This window comes from Corvus brachyrhynchos, unplaced genomic scaffold (genome assembly GCF_000691975.1).
Source record: "Corvus brachyrhynchos isolate BGI_N302 unplaced genomic scaffold, ASM69197v1 scaffold10, whole genome shotgun sequence".
Classification (NCBI taxonomy): domain Eukaryota; kingdom Metazoa; phylum Chordata; class Aves; order Passeriformes; family Corvidae; genus Corvus; species Corvus brachyrhynchos.
Window position 1 is genome coordinate 9521623 of NW_008236180.1, and position 9777 is coordinate 9531399.

At 44.9% G+C, this 9777-nt stretch overlaps 1 protein-coding gene across 2 annotated transcripts in view; it reads left to right on the forward strand.

The window, feature by feature from the left end:
* The first annotated feature begins 3861 nt into the window (after nucleotides 1-3861).
* Nucleotides 3862-9777, forward strand: part of ATP9A (ATPase phospholipid transporting 9A (putative)) — a 53433-nt gene continuing 47517 nt past the window's right edge. For both annotated transcript variants that reach the window (XM_017735023.1, XM_017735032.1), the window contains exon 1: nucleotides 3862-3914. In XM_017735023.1, the coding sequence (XP_017590512.1) occupies nucleotides 3877-3914 (38 nt within the window). In that variant the 5' untranslated portion in view covers nucleotides 3862-3876. The remainder of the gene's footprint in view (nucleotides 3915-9777) is intronic.

Genomic DNA, 9777 nt, shown 5'->3' on the forward strand with positions numbered 1-9777 from the left:
CCCCGCCCCGGACAGGGAGAAGGCCGCGGCTGCTGCTGCAGACAATGTGCCAAAACACCAGTTCCCTCACTTCCTGGAGGAGAACAAAATCGCTGTTAGCTAAAGACTCGAGAGGAGTTGACCTACAGAAAGAACAAATATATATAGACACAAACATATATTTTTAAGAGATTCCACTTCAGCCTCCTATTTTCCTATTGACGTGCAAATGATTTTATGGTTGTCTTTGTAAGAGTTGCCCAGAGTACAATCATGATATTGCTTTGCAAATAGTAATTAGTAAAGAATAGGATTTCCTTCTATTTGGAAAGATGCGGGTCTTGCAAAGTAGTTCTTACATGTGACTTTAATGTGTACAGCCTTACAGAAGTTTCTACAACTTGAAATTCCAAAGGTTAGAATATTTACCTCTTTGTTTAGAGTGATAATGGGGGTTTTGAATAGAGTGGAAACAACCTACTGTTGATGGAAGAGCTTCTATTTACTGATGAGAAATGGAAACTATTAATGCGGGTAAATATCCTAGAATGTCTGCCACCCTCTTAGAAAGAATTTTTCTGTTTGGATTTTTGGCTCTGTGTGGTTTCTGAATGTACTTTTTCTTATTAATGGCTCTAAAAACTACAAAGTTGGGGGTTTTTTTTAAATCCTTTTTTTTTTTTCCTCAGAAGTTTTATGAAAAGCAAGTTGCTGTTTTTCTTTAGTCACTGCTCCTAAGTAATTAATTCTTTGTGTTGTTGACTGCTGCTTATTTAATACTACTACTAGGACAGTCCTTCAAGTATAGTGCCAAAATTCCTGCTTCCAAAGATGTGCAGTTTTTCCTAGATGTTTTATTTCAATACCAAGAGCCCCAAACAAGCATGGGTGGGTATGTATATACTTTTTTTGTTGTTGTTTTGTTTCCTCTTCAAAGGGAAGACTTGCCTTGGGAAGTCAGGTCTAAAAGCTCTGCAAGGAATCTCTGGTGACTGTTGCAATTTGCCATGGGAACCGGCTTCCTTAGCAAGAGACTTTTTGTTTTTATTTTTTTTTTTTTTTGTTTGGGTAATTTAGGAGATCAGTCTGTGTAAACCTGTATTTAAATATGAAGTATTCATGCTTAGGTTAAATGTTTTGTGGGTTTTTGGATGGCATTCCTACTCTGGTCATTAAGGGGTTTTTGGCGGTCTGTGAGCTTGCATTCCACCAAAATGATAATTAATGATCCATGTGTGTTGTATGAAGGTTGCTGGGATAGTCATCTGGATTCTAAGTTATCTACCTCATTTTGTCCTTTTGTAGTTGTAGTGTCTATTTTTCTAATAATGACCACTGTAATGACTGAGATTCAAGCAGATGCTTCCATGCACTATGTGAAACCAAACCCTGATGTATTATTAGTGGAAGCACCTGAAGAGTTGCTGGACTGACCTTTCACTATTCCTCAAACACCTGCTGGAACTGGATGTGTGATGGGATCTGAACCAGGCTGCAAAGTGAGCATTTGGTGTGGAAGGACTGAAGGATGGAAAGAAACCTGGCTGTTGACTGCAGGAAATCTTCCAAGTCCAGTCTCTGCTGTGGAAGGCCCCAAAAATGCAGATTACCAAAAGTTTGTGTAATGTTGTTGCACCTAAATCTTGCTTATGATCTCTGTATGCCGAGTTGTGCCTTTCCTGCTGGACTTGTGAGTAAGAACATACCAGTACCTGTTTACACTGTAAAATGGCTATTGTTACATAGACCACGCAAAAGGCATCCCAATTGTCACGTTTCTACATTGTGAATGTATGATTCCTGAGAACTCTGTAGTTTTTTGAGTATCTACTGATGCGTTTCTGTTGACTTTTTTGAGAATAAATTTTGGGATGGCTTTTTCACACTTGGGTGCTTTAATTTTTCTGGTAAAAGGCTTTTTGTCTCCTGAAGAGAGAGTTCAAGAGGCAGCATGCTGCTTCACTCCAGGGACCTGAAATCCATGAGCTAGAGTTAGGCTTTAGTTCATTACTTAGGAACTGGGAGGCTGTGGAGGAGTCCTAGATCCATTCCTTAGGAACAGCTGGTGTTTGATACAGGGGTTGGGATGTGCCAGGGATGTTGATTTCCACACTAGAATAGAATGACAGCAATATGTGCAATCATTTTTGTACTGTGATCATCCTACAAAGGGAAAAAGAATATTAAGTTGTCAAATTGCCAGTGCCTGAAGATGCTGGCTGCATAGAAAAGGGATAAATAACTTCTCCTAAAGAGCAAAGAAAAACAGTTCTGACAACAGCCCTGATAAAATGGAAAAGTGCTGGGATCCTGATTCTTGCAACCTAAACTAGCAAATTGTATTCGGGCCTTGGGGAGGTAACAAAGGAGGAAAAGGAGTGTAGAACCAGGGAGCCCTAAAGCTGCACCTTCCCAACATCAGAGCTGCCTGATCATGGTGCTCCTTGCTCAATCCTTGCGAGATGGAGAAAGGCAGAGAGCAAACACTTGTTCTCTCAGCTCTGCCACCAAGCTCTGAAGGAATGGAAAAAGGTGTAGGGAGAGCGGGACAAGGCTGAGGTCCAGGAATCTCTGTCCCTTCCAGTGGTGGGTTGGATTCCTGGCCAAGCTGTGGGGCTCTGCCTGCCTCTTCATTACCATCCATAACATAATTCCATATTCACACCTCTGCTGCCTTTAGGTGTGTTGTGCAGCAGGTTGGAAATTGAGGGGAGAGGAGGAGGGGAGGAGTTTCATAAAGCCTGAGTGCTGGTCTGGAAATAAGCTGTGAGGAAACTGCTGGCAAAGCAGGCCAGCAGCGGCTTTGGCAGGCAGGTGTGGGATGTCCCTGCAGCACTGGGCTGCTCGGGGGAATCGGGTCAGTCTGGGCTGTGCCTGCCTTGGCCGAGTGGGCAGCAGAGCCCAAACGCTGTGACCCACAGGCACTGCAGGGCTTCCCTCTCCAGGCCACGGTGTCACGCGCTGCTGTGCCCAAAGCTGTGTCAGCTCGCTGATAAGGCAGCTCCAGGCTGGAGCGTGGCAGGATCCCTGGCCAAGCCGCTGCCAGCAAGTCCTGGATCTTCCCACAACACCTGGGTAACAGGTAGGACTTATCTGCCCCTGTCCCCACAGCCGGAGCTGGGCCACAGGGACGTTTCTGCTGCAGGGGAGAGTGTTTCCAAAGCCAGCAGGGCTGGGAGTTACCTGCTCTCCCATCTGTGAGAGCTGAACCAACACCTTCTGAAAGTCAGTGTGGTGGAACTCCCCACAGTGGCAAGTGTGCTCAGTTTACAGTAACATTGCATTTTAACAACTAAAAGAGACAGCTGATTGTCTTCTGGCCTTTGCTGATGTGAATCAGGAGCGAGTTTACCGAGCCAGTGCAGCTGCAGTGGTGTGAGAGCAGAGTGAGCTCGGTCTGTGCACTGTCTCTGCTCATTAGCCTCTCCTCTTGCCTAGAGGACTTTCTTGTTCTTGTTTGTTATTGCTTACTTTGCTCATCACACAGGGGATTTGCAAGCTGTTGCTTTTGTGTAAGTAGCATATGTGCTTCATGTGCTTTCATGAGCTAAGGTAAAGGCTGGCTTGCTAAAAAAAAAAAAAGTAAACACTAAGAACATTTGCTTTACCTTAATGTATTACCCCTAGTATTCCTCTAAAGAAAGATTTATTTCAACCTGCCCTTTCTGTTCAAAGCTTCCCAGAAAGTCGATGGGAACTTTGAGGAGGGAGTTTGTCTGTCTGTGGTAGATAAGCAGCTCTGGGCTGAGCTCGGTGAGGCGGATTTGCCTTTCCACAGCTGGCAGCGGGGAGGTGGGAGCCCGCCTGGGCTGGTAAATACAGCGTGGAGCAAAGGGTAAATGACCATGGAGCTGGGATCAGCACAGGGTAAAGGACCTGGCTGAGGTGCTTGAACTGATGGGATGGCAGAGAGGGGCTGAAACAAAGGAAAAGAGGTGAGTATGACATGAATTTTTAATTTTTTTGCTGTCAAAGGCCATGGTGCTCCCTGCAGGGTTTGCACTCTGGAGTCAGGGAAGGTGATGGTTTCTGTCTGCAAAATAACAGCGTAGGCAGAAAGCTGCCCTGGTGTCTGTGTGATCCCAAGAGGTTCCTGCTCACAGCTGAGGCTTTCTTGGTGCTTTTCTGTGCTGTGTGCTCAGCCCAGAGGGGTCTGCCTGCCCTTCCCTGGCCTCCCCACTGGCCGGTGTGTGCTGAGCGCTGGGCTCACGTGTCTGACTTCAGCTCACATTCACCAGTGACCTAGAAAAGCTCCTGGCACTGCACAGCCACAGCAGGACAGGAAACAGCTCAGAGGCCGAGAAAGAACCAGCAATTACACACTCCTGGAGCCCATTACCATGCTATTTTGTTATCATAGCTTCTGGTTTGTGCACTTTGAGTTAATTGCATATGAAGGGCAGTGTTCTTTGCAACATTTTGATTGCTGTAGGTGCTGTCTGGTTTATTGCGAAGCTTGTTTGTTATTGCCTGTTATAAACGATTTTGTGCTGGACTTCCCAGCCACTCTCTGGCAGCATCACTCTCATTTTAAACTTCTTTATTACCATCTCTGGTTGTCACATCTCACAGGTCAAAGATTCACTTCTCTGACCCAATTACTTTGTGCAGAAAATGAAGTGTCAAGGTAGAATGAGAACAGGTGGGTCTCATCATGGGCCTTATTTTCCATGCTTGGTTTAGGCAAAATCCAGATGTAACTAAAGGTTTGTGTAAGCGTCTCTCTAAAGAAAACTAAAACCCAAATCAAGTGAAATTCACAATATCTAGTGCTATTAAATATATATGTATATTTATCTTGTCCCAGCCCAGAGCACTGAGTGCCATGTCCAGGCTTTCCTTGGACACCTCCAGGGATGGGCACTCCAAACCTCCCTGGGCAGCCCCACCACCCTTTCCGGGAAGGGGACAAAACTGAGCAAGCTGAGCTGACCAAAAGTCCAAGCACACAGTTTATGAATCTGAGGGCCAGGTACACAAACCAGGGTGTGTTGTAAACAGGAGGTGATGCAGGAGAAATGTATGGGGAAAAGAATGACAAATAACCTGTATTCTCAGTGTAGTAATACAGAACCAGTCCTGAAATCTTTTATTCACATGCTCTTCCCAGATACTCAGTGTCTTTGCAGTCCTATGCATGCGAGGATGTTTTTAAATCAAGTTACCTGGGTTGGCCTTACAGCCCTTCACAGTCCTGTTGATCCACTTGGCAAAGTTTGTTTTAGAAAAATCTGTCTCCATGCAGTCTAGATGTTCAGAATACCAAACATAACTTTTTTTCTTTTTTGATACACTGGTTGGGGTTTTTTTCCCACGAAACCAGTTTGATTACTTAGGTCTTTAAAGTTCAGCACACATTGAGGTGATTTGCTGCCTCAGGGTACCTAAATTTCTGTATGCATTAGAAGTACTCCACCCCTTGCAACTCACAAAGTCCAGATTTGAGAAACATCACATTCCTTCACTACTTACTCTTCTGTTTCCCCCTCAATTCTTCCAGTCTTAAATGACAAAATAACTACATTATGTAGGGTTTTTTGCTTTTCTTTTTTATTTTTTATAAAAGTCACAAATATAAAACATGTAACAAGTATTTTCAGTTTATAGCTTTACATTTTTTATCACACTCACAGGAGGTGTAACACAAAAACAATATGGCAAGAATTCACAGAACAGCTACAACTAATAGCCAGATCATTTCAAGAACTAACGAAATACAAATATAAAATGCAAGTGGGAGTTTATTTGTCTAGAAAGCCTTTTTCTTTCTTCATTTCTTAAGCTGACAGCTGTCCTAGCTGAACGACAGTTTGACTATTACAGTTTTAAAAATTAGGTGCGACAGGGTTGTTTTCTTCTTGATCCAGAACATATAATTATGCGAGGGAGAAAAAGATCCAACACAAAGACTGCGCTTCCTCAGAGCAGCGTGAGCAGTATCTGCTCTGAAACTTCATTATGAGAATGCCAAATGTTCTCTGCATAGCAGAGCCCATGGCAGTAGGAGCTTTATTGTAGTTTCCCTTAGCAAGTGTTGATGGATTTATGGAGGGCTTCATTAAATATAGGCTTAAAGGATATCCGCTATCGCCCACTTGTCAAAAGCAAAAATAATATCAAAGCCATCCGTGCAGCTCCGAGCTGCAGGTGTTAACAGTGCATGATAATCTGGGAGTGTTTAACTCCCCAATTAATGGCAGTAGTCTTGTCTGAGTTCAGCCCTTTCAAAGATAAATTTCCAAGATGAATGCATCCCGTGGAGGCTGAGGGCACATGCACAATGATCCCACCCTGCTGATGGTTCATGCTGGGCTGTCCCAGCTCAGGGTTGTGTTTCCCTGGCTCTCAGATGCTCCTTTCCCGGCGGTGGCCCCGCGCCTGCAGAGCTGAGCCCGGGAATGGGCGGCTTCTGCAGGTTTGCTCTGATTTTGAGGGATTGAATGCCACAGTCCAGGCCTGTTTCAGTGCTGCCTCGAGGAAGAGTGATGTTTCACAGCACCAAACCCACCTCTTTGCCCGTCACTGTGGGAGTGAGTCAGGAGCACAGGGAATTATCCCAGTGTAGGAGCCAAGTGCTGCATGTTTGCCCTTAGCAACCAAATCCCTTCCCCTGCCTTCCTTACAAACGGGGCAGCTGCAAACACAGCCCTGAAACAAAGCTGCAAATACCACGTACAACGGGCTCTGCTTTCAGACAAAGAAGGTGCACCCTGGTGTTTGTAAAACATGCACTTACGGAATCAGATAATAACAGGTAAAAAGAATATGGCACAACTCAGGCTGTCTGTGGAATCATAAACATTTTGTTCAACCAGTCATACACCTTTAGTCTGAGCCAACTCCTTAGATGTCAGAATTCTCTATATTTTCTCTAATTTGTCAGAATTCTCATGCTTAGCGAAAAAAAAAATAAACAAACCCAAAAGTAGTTCCAAAATTGAATTAATCTTTCATCTTATAAAAAGTCAACAGATTATTATCATTATCATTATCATTAATTATTATTTATTATTATTATTATTGTTATTATTATTATGACCTTCCTCTGTGTTCATCAGGAAAAAAAATAGTCCTATGCGTAAAAAGCTCAATTATTTATTTAGTAGAACAGCTATAATGGAAGAAAATTTATAGCATATTGTGCTAAAAAGCTAATGGGTACAGTTTGCAAATGCATTGTCAGAACCACCGATCCATTGTTTGAGTGGGAAACTGGCACCAGGACTTGCACCTTGAAGGAATACGGGCACACCCCCAAACACAGTTTGTTTCCGTGTTCTTTGATCAGTGGAGCTGAGAGACCTGGCTGTGTCTGAGGATCAGTGGGGCCCCGGAAGGCCTCACGTGTGGGTGAGGGGTTGGTGTCACGGGCAGAGAGCAGGAGGCAAAGCCACGGGGACAAGGAGGGGACAGTGCTCTGTGCCACAGAGCTGTAGGGGAGCAGTGGGGGAGAAAGGTAAGAGATAAGGCAGGAAAAGCTTCCAAAACCAGTGGGAAACTCTGGGAGAGGCTGATGGATACCTGGAGCCTGTCTGTAGGCTGGGCTTTGCCAGGATCAGCTTCCACTTGTCTTTGTGAGCCTGAACATCATCAGGCCATGGGAGACTCAGTCTGTAAAACAAAATCCTACAGGCAAAGCAGGTGTGCTTGTGCTGCCTGCTCAGGGGAAAGGTATTAAATCATCCCAATCAACAACCTGGTACTTTCGTCCAACTCTTTGTGTTCAAAATGGGGGCTCAGCCTTGGACTTGCCAATAAACCATTCCTGGGTTTGAAACGGGATTTATGATGTGTAGTGATGAGAACAGTGACAGCATCTGATGAACTCTCCCTACAGCACAGCCTCAGAGGGGGCCAAGTGGTCCAGCTCTGGTTCTAAGACAAATCACTTGGTGGGAGGAGAGCAAGGAGAGATAGAAAACTGCTTGCTCTGCTGTTAATTTAATCATCTGGGGGAAAAAGGTCCTGGGAGAAAAAACCCCATAGATAATGATTTAAAATTATGGAAAATAACTCAGCTCCTTTTAATTAGTAGTGGTGCAGTATGAATTCTGGAGCTTGCAGGGCTCCTTTGTGAGCCTCAAGTTCTGCGCTTGCAAAAATAGAGCATCAAAGCAAGCCAGTGGCATCAGAAAAAAACAAAATAGGTTTTATTTCACTTGATTTAACAAATCTAACTTCTTAGTCTGAGGCTGGAGGTTTTCCCTTGGGCATTCGTTCTCAATAGGAGAATGAAAATCAAAGGCTTGGAAACCAGGAGAGCTCGTACCTGCTGTGAGTGCTGAGATCCCAAGTGAAGCCTTTCCAGCAAAGCAAATGTTATGCCAGAAATATGTCAGGGAGTGGGTTTAGCCCATTGGGCTACAGCCGGGTCTGGATCCTTCAGAGTGATTTTCTAACTAAAAATCAAAAGTGTCTCAATACAAGGTAGAAAATCAGAGCACCCGTGAGGGAGGCTTTGAAAGTTTGTTTGGCTCCTCAGAGGCTGTGTGAGTCTGCAGGCTGCAGGGCATCCCTGTGCTCCTCCTTTAGGATTACTGGGACTGAGTCACCTTACAACAGTCAATGGTTTCTTCTCCCATGCTCTTGGACGGTGGAGTTGGGCAGGAATGATGGGGAGGATGTTCAGCTGCTCCGTGTAAAGGAGGGATGTCACTAATTTCTGTCTGATCACAAAGATATCCAGGGCCAAAATGTGTTGCTTGAAAGAATGTTGGATGTTTTCAAACCCAGTGCCACTTTCCCATCAAAGCAAGTAACAAATGGCATGTGGTAAGTTTTATTTTAATCGAGGCTGGAGGCTCAGACTGGCATTTCAGCCTGTACAGCATTAGGGCAGCGGGTGTGAGGCAATGGTGTGAGTAGTTTTGGTCAAGTACAAGGTCCTGTTTCGCTTCTTCAGTTGCTCCTTTTATTAAATTATCATTTGCAGTGAATTCTAGCATCATATCCTTTCTTATTAAAAAATTGAAATGTAGAATGTGAGGAAAAATAGAGTAAATGTGTTTCATAAGCTGAAGTGTTTGTGGGAGAGGGGATTTCTGTTTCTACTTCAATTGTCTCCATGAGGGGGTAAGAACAGTAGACTGGGAAATAAGAAATTAAAACATGGTATTACTTAATTGAAGTACAGCCTAAAAGTCAGTCCTACAAACAGTTTTTGTAGTAAGACAGCCCAAGTTAGGATGGCATTGGAAATAACTGCCTAAACAGTCTCAGTACAGCTGCCTGAAACTGGTGTAACTCTTCACTGTGTTGCTGAAATGTTCTCATTGCAAAATGTCTGGATGACTCTGCTTCAACTGTAAGGAAAAAAATTAAATGACAGTTGCAGGTTTTGGGCTGGTGTAATCCACAGTGTAACGAGATGCTTGAAATCATAAACAGAAGTGCTGGAGCAATTTGTGCCTAAATTTGCAGAGGACATCTGAATTTTTATCCAGAAATGGGCGTTGTGAGGAATGGGTGAAGGTCACTGAGCACGCAGGGTGCAAGCAGCAGCAGCAGCAGCAGCATAAATCACAGTCCTGTAACGCGGGTGGGGAGTGGTACCGAGGAGGGGAGCTCAGCCCCGCAGCTCCGCGCTGGCTGCAGAAGGCAGAGGACACGCGGGGCGTGGTGCGGGTGTGAAGGACAGACAGCAGGGCTCAGCTGCAGAGGTGCTGAGGCCGAGAGAGAGCGGGAAACGAACACGGGGCGCCGGCGGAAGGGGCAGGATGGGGTAAAGGACAGAGCAGGTGACGGCCGAGGGCAGGGCGGGGCAGGGCAGGGCAGGTTGGGGCGGGGCTGCCCTGCCCG